The sequence below is a fragment of the Sorex fumeus genome, unplaced genomic scaffold, assembly GCF_029834395.1.
Source record: "Sorex fumeus unplaced genomic scaffold, SorFum_2.1 ptg000045l, whole genome shotgun sequence".
NCBI lineage: Eukaryota > Metazoa > Chordata > Mammalia > Eulipotyphla > Soricidae > Sorex > Sorex fumeus.
In genome coordinates this window covers 11,045,051-11,057,426 of record NW_026606102.1, presented here as the reverse complement: position 1 = coordinate 11,057,426, position 12,376 = coordinate 11,045,051, and the positions used below count along the sequence as shown (strand labels likewise).

At 39.7% G+C, this 12,376-nt stretch overlaps 1 protein-coding gene across 1 annotated transcript in view; it reads right to left on the bottom strand.

The window, feature by feature from the left end:
* Nucleotides 1–291: 291 nt before the first annotated feature.
* Nucleotides 292–12,376, bottom strand: part of FYB2 (FYN binding protein 2) — a 313,439-nt gene continuing 301,354 nt past the window's right edge. The window contains exons 12-19 of the mRNA XM_056122210.1: nt 12,204–12,299; nt 9,725–9,753; nt 8,169–8,229; nt 6,258–6,344; nt 3,027–3,120; nt 1,903–2,059; nt 1,778–1,811; nt 292–669 (exon numbers count right to left, since the gene is read on the bottom strand). Of these exons, the coding sequence (XP_055978185.1) occupies nt 648–669; nt 1,778–1,811; nt 1,903–2,059; nt 3,027–3,120; nt 6,258–6,344; nt 8,169–8,229; nt 9,725–9,753; nt 12,204–12,299 (580 nt within the window). The 3' untranslated portion in view covers nt 292–647. The remainder of the gene's footprint in view (nt 670–1,777; nt 1,812–1,902; nt 2,060–3,026; nt 3,121–6,257; nt 6,345–8,168; nt 8,230–9,724; nt 9,754–12,203; nt 12,300–12,376) is intronic.

Sequence of the window (12,376 nt, the reverse complement as noted above, 5' to 3'; positions counted from 1 at the left end):
GAATATGCATACACATTTCATTTATGTATTCAGTTAGAGGAAAAAATAATTATCTTATTTTGTACAGCAAGTTGCAGTTTTGTTAATATTTTAGCAAACGATTCCAAAATGAAACTAATTTTGAGTAGCCTTTCTCAGTTTTGTGATAAAACAATGGGATACTTAAGGCATTAGAAAAAAAATGAGCCATAATTTAGATTATACTTCACGCTGAATACTTCAAAGACTTAAAATACTTAAAAGACTGTTTTTTAGAATAGTAGTAACCAATTTAAATACACAGCATCTTCTAGAAATTACAAACATTCATGTACTAATATTAGAAACAAACTAAACCATCTGCAGTACTGACGGGGTGCCATAAGGCATGAGTTCTAACTCCAGCCATGGCTCATTAAATAAGTACTCAGATGCTAACACAAAGTTTCATATTCTCTTGAGCCAGCAGTGAAGTAGACAGATACTGAAATAGACACTGAGAGAGAATGATTTAGGAGTAAAACCAGCATCTAAATGTGGAAACCTTAACTTTTCCTCTAAGTTCCTAACAAAAGTTTCCACAGATTTTATCTTATTTTCACATGTAAACTGATGTGAGCAGAATTTATTGTCATTGTACAGCCTGTACCATTAACTCTTGAATCTTCCTAAGGTGCCCAACCTTGATGCCTGAGAAAAAGAAAAACAAACATCTAAAATGTAGATTAGTAGGACCAGAGAGATAGTGCAGAGGTTAAGGTACTTGCCTTGCATGCAGCCCACCTGGGTTTGATCCCCAGGACTCCTGAAGGTCTCCTGAGCCCCTCCAGGAGTGATCTCAGAACCTGGTGGAAGCCCTGAGCACAACCAGGCATGTCCCCAAAAAACAAAAGTGTTGACCAGCAAAGCAGTGAATAGGTATCTTATTGAGTTTAATATTTTCATGTGTTTTTTTAAATGTCTGGGCTGGAGCAATAGCACAGCAGGTAGGGCGTTTGCCTTGCATGCGACCGACCTGGTCGACCAGAGTTCGATTCCTCCACCCCTCTCGGAGAGCCTGACAAGCTACCGAGAGCAGCTCGCCCGCGTGGCAAAGCCTGGCAAGCTACCCGTGACGTATTCGATGTGCCAGAAACAGTAACAAGTCTCACAATGGAGGCGTTACTGGGTCCGCTGGAATAAATCAAACAATGGGAGGACAGTGCTACAGTGCAGCGCTTTTAAATGTCAGAGATATTCAGTAATTATCTAATAAGTTATATATAAGGTAAGGTAAAGGCCCTCCCGTTGATCGTCGATTTGCTCGAGTGGGCCCAGTAACGTCTCCATTGGAGACTTTGTTGTTACTGTGTTTGGCATATCGAATACATCACGGGTGGCTTGCCAGGCTCTGCCGTGCGGGCGAGATACTCTCGGTAGCTTGCCGGGCTCTCCAAGAGGGGCGGAGGAATCGAACTCGGGTCGGCCATGTTGGCCGCTTGTAAGGCGAACGCCCTACCACTGTGCTATCGCTCATAATATATTATACATATTAGGCACTTAATATATTAAAATTTTATTTTTCTGGGCCAAATAGATAATACATCAGGGTAGGCCCATGACCTTATGCAGCTAACCCACGTTCAGTCCCCAGCACCACATATGGTCCTCCATGCCCTGCCAAATGCCCTGAACCACAGCCAGGTGTGGCCCAGAAGCCAAAAAAAAAAAAAAGTTTTTTTCCCAAGAGACCAATATGTATGAAGGTATATCAATATTGAAAATGTATTATTTGAAATAAAAAAATCAAACCACTTACTTAAAATCCAGATGTTCAATGAGCACATAGCCATCTATTGAAATAAAATTCACAGTTATTTACAGAATATTGCTTTGATACTTTATTTAAATAATGGCGGAAATTTTATGGGTGATAAAACTTACATCTGCCTTTAGAATTACGACATATCACTAGATTTTCTTCAGTGATATCAATAACTTCCAGTTCTTCTCCAGGAGTAATTGGCAAATCAAATATTCCATTTCTTGAATTACTGGAAGATGCCACTGCCGTGTTGATGACTGTAATCTCTTTGTTATACTGAAATAAGAAGTTATTAGACTATAGTTGCAGTTATTCTTCCATTATTATAAAATTAATGGAGGACACAATATATTAACTCAAGCTAGATAATAAGCACCTAAAGGAATAGAAGATAATTATGATATTAAGTAGAAATATTATTTAAGGAAGTAACAGTTAAATACTACATTCTTCCATTCATGTGTCATGATTATATTATTAAAAAAAAGTGGTACCTAATTGTACTGGTATGAGAAGTGGTGGAAGAGAAGTTTGCGCAATGGAGTAGAAAATTAAGTACCATCATTAATATGTTAACTGTTAACAATTAGAAAGTGAGACTAAACCAGGAAAGGAGGAGCTGAAAAGCGGGGGGCAAGACCCTCTTTGTCTACTACTGCTGTCTGCCTCTCAAACTTACTCTGTTTAAAACCCATTTTTGCCTGAGAAATGCAACACAGAAGAGCCAGAAACTCCTTGGATTCATTACATAGTTGAGTTTTAATTAAATTTTGATCATTGTATGTGCAAGAACTTTTTACTATTACCACATTTTTTATGCACTATCTCTCCCTTCCATTCGGTTATGTGACCCACAGTTTAAGAAGCTAGGCTCTAGAGCTTTGATTTTTCAACTTTTTCACACCTGTGGACTCCCAATTGAAAACCACTGATTTCAAGTTTTTAAATCTCTTACACACCTATATTCCTAGATGGCACTCTTTAGCCCCTTATGGGTAGGCTCATACATCCTATTTGGCTACGAAACATACATTTTAACATGTCGACGCCAGTATGCTGCACCACTGGTGGGTCAGACTTGGATATGGTTTAATTAACACAAATTGCAATCCCAGCGCCAACTTCTTAGTCAAAGATCCCTATCTTTTTCCCAGAGAGGCAGAGGAGTAACACACTTCTAGAATCTTTAAAACTCAAATTCCTAGCCTTTACTATGGTTAATTTTTACTGTCAGATAACTTACCTCAAATCTTTCCCTAAAAATTTTTTCTTCTTTTTCCATTTTGTTCTTTTTAAAGTTTTGCTTCTTGATTTTGAAGAAATTTCTAGGAGATAAACTGGCAAGAAACATATTGGTAGGGTTAAATGTACAGTAATAAAACTCTTAAGTCTCTAAAACTGTGAAGCTGGCCTATATTAGGGTATATTGAGTTTGTGTATATCATGTTACAGAAAATCAAATTTGTTGGGGTCGGAGTACAGACGGTAGGGTGTTTGCCTTGCTTGCAGCTGACTGGGCTTCATCCCCAGCACAACACAGTGTCCCCTGAGCCTGCCAGGTGTGATCCCTGAGTTCTAAACCAGGACTAAGCCCTGAGAACACTGGCTGTAGCTCAAAAGCCAAAAAAGAAAAATCAAATGTGGAATGCACTCATTCCCCTAGAGCAAATAGTAAAGACAACTAAAGAGGGTAGGGGAAAGTGGGTAGAACATTGGGGCAATGGGATGGAAGATGACACTCTGGGAGAGGGTGTGGTGTTGGAAGGTTTTACGCACAACCCCCTGCCATTATTAATATTGTAAATCACAATACCTAAAGTAAAATGGAAACACATACACAACCTCTCCCTCAAATTGATAACATGTAACTTGGAATAAAATCACAGTGACTGGATTTAAGTTAAACAAGAAACTTCTCTGACTTAGAGGCATAGTTAAGTTATGAAAAGAGACATGTGTGTAAAATTTCCACTCATCCTCAGATTATTCAAAGGACTTAACTGGGAGTCACAAATCTATGTGCCTGTAGATTGCTAAATGATTTTGGAGGGAAGATTAAGAAATTAAAAGAAAATGCCACACAGTATGTATACAAATTTTCAGCACACAAAAGTCAATAGTCTAACAGAATCCGATCACTCTCCTATTTCTTCTTTCCCTGCCCATCTGTTCGTGTGAGGTTCACCTCAGCAGTATCATACAAACAGTAGGAATGGAGTCAGGCATATCCTGAGTTTCATTCAGCAGTGTCCCCTACATTGACTGGTTCTCTCCAAGCCACTGCCTTTTCTCAAGCTGTGCCCACTGTGCAAAATGCCATTTTTCTCTAGCATCTCCTTATTTGACTCTATCTGCATTCCTGACTCCAGAGAACTCTTTCTACAATTTAAACAATTCTGTTCTCTTAAAATCTTTCAATCCCACTTCTCTGCCTAAAAGATAAAGTCAGCATCCTTATTATGAAACACAGGGTTGCCACAACCTAGTCCCGGTCTCCCTCTCCATCTCCCTTTATTCATGCAGAAGTTACCTGGAACGTCTATTGTAAAAAGCTTTTTGGAGGGAGAGAGAAGAGGGAAATAAAAGTCAGAATTTTCTCTTGACTTTTGCGTTGCTGTGCTATGCAAAAGTATGGGCTCTCATTTCCAAGCCCTCATACCTGGGGTACCATTTCACAACTTCATGGAAGCATGTCATCATGTCTGATTAATAAAGGGATAATAAAGTGGTTGGACTGATGTCCAATAAAGCATGTGTTTCTTTTGAACCAATATTACATATTGGTTCAGAAGGGAAAAAAGTTCAAAAACATGTATCAGTGCAGGAATAATGACAGCCTTAGTACTGCATTTTCAGATTTATTCAGAATAAAGGTAAAATATTATAGCATTTTGTCTTAAGAGAATTTTAAAAATCACAATGAATTGTTCCCCCCAAAGACTTATTACATAGTCATTATGATAATAAAAAGCTTTTTGGCAGGAGAGAGAGGAGGAAAAATAAAAAACAGTACTTGCTCTTGAGTTTGGCCTTGCTATGCTATGCAAAAGTTATGTAGAGGGCCCATAGAGAAAACAGAGGCGTTAAGGCACTTGCCATGTGCACGGCTCACCCCAGTTCAATGTCCAACACTACATATGGGCCCTCAAGCATCTCCAGGAGTGATCCTGAGCAGCAAATCAGGAGAAAGCCCTGAATGCCACCCAAAGTGGCCCACAAATAAAGTATGTAGACTATGAAGGAGATTTCTGGTGGTGTTTGTTGGTTTTTGGCTTAGTCTCAGTTAGCTGTGGTCAGGGTTTCCTCCTGATTCTGCTCTCAAGGGGGCCATGTGATAATGGGGATCACATCCCAGTCAGCTGCATGGAAGGGAAGCAGTCTCACCTACTGTTTTCTCTGACCTCTAGAAGTATAAAGTTTAAGATAAGAAGGTACCTTTCTAGACCACAAATGCAGCTAAAATCCTAAGGGAAGGCCCAGCCTTCTAACTGAATTTTGTAAGGACTGATAACTGATTCATTTTGGGGTGCTATGTAGATGTGTTTTAGACAGTTTTCCACAACAGACTCTGCAGCATTCCAAGCTCAACAATTCAACAAGTGTTTCTCCAAGGCATTTGTTGAAGCATTTCAGGCCCTATCTGTTGCCTAGCAATTGAGAAGACTGGAGAAAAAGAGTATTAAGTCGCCACCTGAAACAGTTAAAAACTCCATCATCATAGCCAGCTAGGTAATTTGAATCATGAATGAAGGCCAGTCTATAGAGGACTCTCTAACAGGACTGTGGCCATAACCAAAATTACATTATTTTATGGAAACCCATCAATATGCAATAACTAGTTTCTTTACACAAACTTTCATCTAGGTTCTAATTGGGTTTTTATTAAAGTTCTGTCTTAAAGTTCTTACAATCTAAATGAAGACTGGAAGTTTTCATCACATGACAAAGGCTGACTTTAAACCTTACTTTACCCCTCTCTACCTAGCAGGAGTGATAATGAGGGGAAACCACTTGTATGACAATTTTAAATGTTCATATTCTTTGTATTTTTAATTCACTCACTTGCACTATATTATCACTGTCCTGTCACTGTCCTCCCATTGTTCATCGATTTGCTCGAGCGGGCCCAGTAACGTCTCCATTGGAGACTTTGTTGTTACTGTGTCTGGCATATCGAACACGTCACGGGGAGCTTGCCAGGCTCTGCCATGTGGGCGAGATACTCTCGGTAGCTTGCCGGGCTCTCCGAGAGGGGCGGAGGAATCGAACTCGGGTCGGCCATGTTGGCTGTGTGCAAAGCAAACGCCCTACCATTGTGCTATCGCTCCAGCCCTCTCTATATTATAGGTATTATTATTTGGATTTTATATACAAAGAATCAGACTCAAACTGAATGACATGCTTCTCTCACATAGCTTGTGAGAGAGATGACTTGCAGCAGATGAGCTATGAACCAGTGCTCCTGTGCACTCACCTTTCTGTCACTTCAGCACCTTTGTTCTCCTTTTTCTCCTTTGCCATCAAAAACTTGGGTTTCCATGTTTTCTGTTTATCGTCATCTCTGAGGAGAAAAATGTTTTCAGCAAGTTAAGATGAAAACATTTGTAGAACCATCAATACATCCGGAAAATTGTGTTTTATAAAAGTATTTAAGAGATTTCTAGAAATGCATATTTGTATATTTAAACATATACAGATTTGTATGTGTGTTAATATTTCAGGCTTTCAAGTCATTTCTAAGGCAACTGCCCGATTTTATGGTTGCAACTGTACCCACAACAAGAGGAAGGCTCTTTGACCCATAGGCCATAGTTTGCTGACTGCTGATCTGCAGTGATCCAAATATAATACCAGAAGTCAGAGACTAGCCTGATTGTAACCTTGTTTGTCTCTGAGCCTCAGTTTCTCTCCACTAAAACCTGAATAATAAACCTCTACCACGAGACAAGACTAGTCCATTTAGCATTAACCCTTTCTTGCAGACTCTAGAAGATAGCCCAGTTAAAGAAAGGAAATGCTGGGGCCAGAGCCATCGTACAGCAGGTAGGGCGCTTGCATGTTTGATCCCCAGACCACATATTTTCCCCCAAGCTGCTCTCTCAGCGCAGAGCCAGGAGTAAGTTCTGAGAACTGCTGTGTGCGGGCCCCAACACCAAAATACTAAATAAATTAATAGCACTGTAGCACTGTCCTCCCATTGTTCATCGATTTGCTCGAGTGGGCACCAGTAACATCTCCCTTGAGAGTCTTGTTACTGTTTTTGGAATATCAAATATGCCACTTGGAGCTTGCCAGTCTCTGCCATGCAGGCAGATACTCTCGGTAGCTTGCCGGGCTCTCCAAGAGGGACAGAATCAAACCCGGGTTGGTTGCATGCAAGGTAAACGCCCTACCCGCTGTGCTATCACTCCAGAAAGGAAATGAAACAAAGAGCAGAGATCTGCATCATCTAACAACAGCAGTTTCAGCAAATTTCCTCTAATACCTATAAAGACCTGGTATATACAAACTAGGCCATATCTTCTCTTTATTTCTCTATGCTTGAACATATTTTGATCATCTTTCATTTGGATGGTTTTAACTATTCTAACACACATTCTGCTACCACCCTTCCTTCCGAAACATTCTTTAGGAAGATCCTAGTTCTCCCTGAAGTGTGGTACTAAGCCCTGGGCTGCCTCCTCATCTGGCAGAGGAATGCTGGGAAAAGGCCCTTCTTTGGAGATGGGGAAAAGGTTTTCATAACACATGGTAACATTTTACATTCAGGTTAAGTCCCACACACAGTCTGCTCCCAGTCCCACCAAATAAGATGAAGCCAGAATAGAGAGCACCAAGGAGTGATGCGAGTACAGCAGCTTGCCTTGCATACACCCTAACTGCTGTACTGTCTGTCTCTCCGGCCCCCAAACCAAAAAATTATTAGGAAAGTGACAGTGATAGTGACTTTACACGAATAAGTTCATTGGTATGATAGGAAAAGAACTGAGCTGAGCTGGCAAGTGATTTAGTCGAGAGCAAAGGTGGCTAGAAAACAGGTGGCTAGATAGGAACATAGAATGATTACGATTTTCAAAGATTGTTATTTAACAAATCATCAAGATTTGGGTTAACAAAAGGAGAGAGAGAAAGAAGAAAAGTGCCTGCCATAGAGGCAGGCTGGGTAGAAGATGGTGGGAGGGAAATTTGAGTCATTAGTGGTGGGAAATATACACTGGTGGAGGAATGGGTGTTATTACATTGTGTAACTGAAACCCAATCATGAACAGCTTTGGAATTGTGTATATCACCGTGTTACAATAAAAAAATTAATAACATAAAACATGGACATGCACTTAAAAAAGTTTAAATATAAGCAGGCATGATAGGAGGAAAATTGACTTACTTTGACTCTTTCTCATTTATGTCCACATCATCATAGATAGTAACTTCCTGGGTCCTGATTCCTAGGATCAAGTAGATCAAAATAGTCCATTTTTAGTGATGGTTTATATGACCTTTCACTTTCCAAATTGTACATAATAATCAATTACAGGGTGCATTCTCAATAATTTGATTTTAGAATATAAATAGGTTGGAAGGACTAAGAACACAAAAATATCCCTTTTGATAAGATTCAATTGAAGGATTAATAGATGTCTATTTTAAATGGATACATATTTTACATATATATTTGATTTCTGCAGCTTTTCAGAAAATGAGTTGCTGAAAAGATTTTTAGATTAGGTTCCTATCTTCTTACTGGAAAAAACTGTTACAACTGCTAAAATAAGGGAGAAGGGGTTTAATTCCCAATGGAAAAGCAGTTTCCTAGAACATTAATGTTGATTTGTCTCATCTGACTTTTATTTCAAACCACTTGCACCTGCACTTTTATAATCTTGCATAAAATTGAATTTAATAAACAATCATAATTGAACATTTTCAATTTAGCATCATCATATTCTTTGGTGAATCTATATTATAATCTATTATGTTCATGTGAGTCACCACTTGAACAAGTTTTTTGAGACTTTAATGCACAACTAGTCATAATCCTTATTCAATTAATATTAAATTTTCAAGGAGGCCAATTCGACATTGATTTTTTTTGTTTATTTGTTTATTTGGGGTCATACCATGCAGTGTTCAGTGCTTATTCCTGGTTCTATACTCAGGGATCACTTCTGGTGGTGCTTGGAGGACCATGTGCAAGGCCAACTCCCTATCTGCCTTACACCTATACATTGATACACCTATAATGCACGTTGATTTTTTTAATTTGTACATAAGAATATTTTTAGGAGATTTGTGATTACTGGAACAGTGTTCGCTATTTGTGAAATATAATATAAATATACTTGAATTATCAATTCAGAGTGAAACTTAAGTAGCCAGCTGTGGCTAAGGTCCACAAACAAAAGCCAACAAATTAATTACAGGGCTCTCTCTCACAAGAAAATTCAGTGTACTGTACCTTTAGTGAGATCAGACTGTCAGGCATTGTGTTAATTTTGTGCTCCTTTGTTTTTACAGCAAAGCAAATATTGTTTCAGTAATCCTTACTTGCTTCAATTAGTATGTGTACTGCAACACGATCATGTTCAACTATGTCTTAATTACTGTGATCTGGCTGTCATATGCCCCAGGAGACAGCATTATAATGTATCATGCACAAGCCTGGCAATCAGAGAGTACAGGAGTACAAATCCTGGATCTTTAAAGTCGGGATGTGGGATAACATCTATTTCTGGGGTGACCTGGTATAGAGTAGTCATTTGAGTCATATCGCATTGACTCATCTTCCTTTCAACTAATATAGTTGTGTAAAATGCCATCTTTGACTTTGATCTATCAGTTTTTCATGAAATGTATAATTTAGGGAAGATGACTACATATTTTTCCCACCTCCTGAATATCCCCTGAGTAGTTCTGTGCCAATAATAAGCAAATGTCACTTACCTAAGTCAGGCATCGAAACGGAAAATGAGCTGTTTGTTGGTTGAAAACAAGGAACAAATGGGTTAAGGGGGAAAGCCATGGCCAGCAGAGATTAGTTGGTACATCTCAAATAACACACTGCTGACTAGCTTTCTTGACACTGATGCTTATGGCAAATACAAATACGGGATGACACAAACTTTAGCACAACCAACAACCTTTTAAAGGAAGGCTTATTTATCCCAAATGATTCCCTAGACCTTCTTTCTTTTTTTTCTTTCTTTTTAATGGATCACTGTGAGGTACAGTTACAGAATTACAAATTTTCTTGACTATGTTTCAGTCATACAATGATCAAGTACCCATCTTTCCACCAGTGCCCATTCTCCACCACCAATGTTCCCAGTATTCCTCCCACACCCCCCCCTCCCCAGCTCCCACCCCCTGCCTCTGGCAGGCACATTCTCTTTTACTCTGTTTCTCTCCTTTTGGGTGTTATGATTTGCAATACGGGTACTAAATGGTTATCATGTTCGTCCATAGTCTACTTTCAGCATACATCTCCCATCCTGAGCGAGCCCTCCTAGCATCATTTACTTGGTGTTCCCTTCTCTATCTCAGCTGCCTTTTCCCCCAGCATGTGAGGCTCACTTCCAAGCCATAAAGCGATCCTCGTGGCCCTTATCTCTACTATCCTTGGGTGCTAGTCTCCCATTATGTTATTTTATATTCCACGAATGAGTGCAGTCATTCTATTAGACCTCTGTTCTGACCTCAACAACCACCTGTCTCCTACACCTTGCCCTTCCGTTCACAGGTTCCTTTGTCTGTCTTCTCACCTTCTAAGATATCAATGTGAAGAATGCATCCAAAGTGAGAGAAGTATGGCGGAAGAAAGGCCTACAGACTCCATTCCCCGCCTATGTAGATGTTTAAGTCAAAGGGTAACAAGGGGGAGAATTCCAGGCCAGATGGAAATGGAAGAGAGTAAATCATTGAGTGGGAGGAGGCAGCCCATGCAGATTGTTTGGTTCTCACATCTCGATGAAGGCGATACTGTGGGAGTGTGATGTGATAGGAAAAGCTTCTCAGTCAGGCACATCCCATGATGGGAATGCAGAGGAAAGACCAGGGGTTCAGAGTTGGGTCCAGAGATTCAGGAAGGTGTCCCAGACCAAAGGAATATTTAAGGGAAAACTAGAATTTTGATATTCAAGGGAGACTGGAAGAGGGATGGTGCATTTCAGACCCAGAACTTCATGGTTAGAGCCAGGAGGCACAAGCCATGGTAGAGTCAGAGGTGTAGAGTGTGTGGATGGGACAGAGGTGAGGAAGAGTCACCCTCAGGTAGTTACTTGCCATGAGAAGAGATTAGGTGTCTGTTTTGAAAGTCAAAGGGAGTTACTGAAGAGTGCTGAGGAAATCAGATTTACATAGAAGAATATCAGCATTCCTAGATGCATCAGATTTTCAAGGACTGGAGTAGCCTAGGAATACTCTCTCTCTCTCTCTCTCTCTCTCTCTCTCTCTCTCTCTCTCTCTCTCTCTCTCTCTTCTCTGTGTGTAGCATCTAATACACTAAGGTCAATGCCTTGTGCCTTGCTTAGATTTCTGACTCCTAGAACTAACCTTCCTCTTCTTCAAGTTTCAGGATTAGTTAATAAATATATTTGGGGGATGAAGACATCTCTCAGATCCAATTTCAACAGACAACCATACTTTGATGTGTCATAATTGGAAAGAACTTCAGTGTACAATAACAACATGCAACATACCTAATGACTTTAAACAGACCATTTTTACCAGTTTTTCCCTAAAAAATACAGACCAGTATCTTTAAATTATATATAAATATATCTGGGGTCTGCAATCTCCCCTCCATTATGTGCAAAAGAAAAAGAAACTGGACCCTGTGGGTCTAAAAAGGAAACAGTCGGCCTCGGGATGTACAAGCAGTAAAGAGCAGAGCTAAAACAGGGATCCTAAATCCAGGTCACTTTTTCTCCTGCTGGCTAACGTGATTCCTTCCCAAACACGCCTAATGATCTTGGCAGGGCCTTTCCAGGTTCAAGACTTTAAGGTACATAAACCACCCAACTGAAAAGCTTGCCCTCATCACCAAAATTTCTCTACAGAGACTGATTAGAGCTTGGAAGTGTAGACAAAAATCACTGAAACTTGTAGTGCTAAGAGCATGAAAAGGGGGTAGAAAACAGCCTAAGAGTAATAATAACTGAAACATACACCAAGGATGACGGGGAAAGATTCCTTGCTGCCTGTGGTTTAATATTCCTTTTACAATATTTTCTCATCTTTTTATTTTTTTCCGGAAGGGCCATTGGATATTTCACTTTATTATCTGTGAATGTGGTTCATTCAAAAATTGGCTAAAAGGTGAGTGAGAACCAGGGCTGTTGGTTCTAGCTTCTGAAATGCCATGGATGTCACTGATCGCTGCTAACCCTTCCCAGGGAAGAGAAAAGCAAAAAATGAACTTTACCTCATTTTTCCTTTTGACTTGCTTTTCATTTTAAGTTTATCCTTTTCTTTCTTAAAGAATCTTTGCAGTCTTTTCAGTGCTTCTTTTCCATCTAAACTGAGATAAATTAGAGGATATATTTTGAAAGGACCCGAGATGAAGATGGCTACGATGAAGAAATTCAGTCCCATATC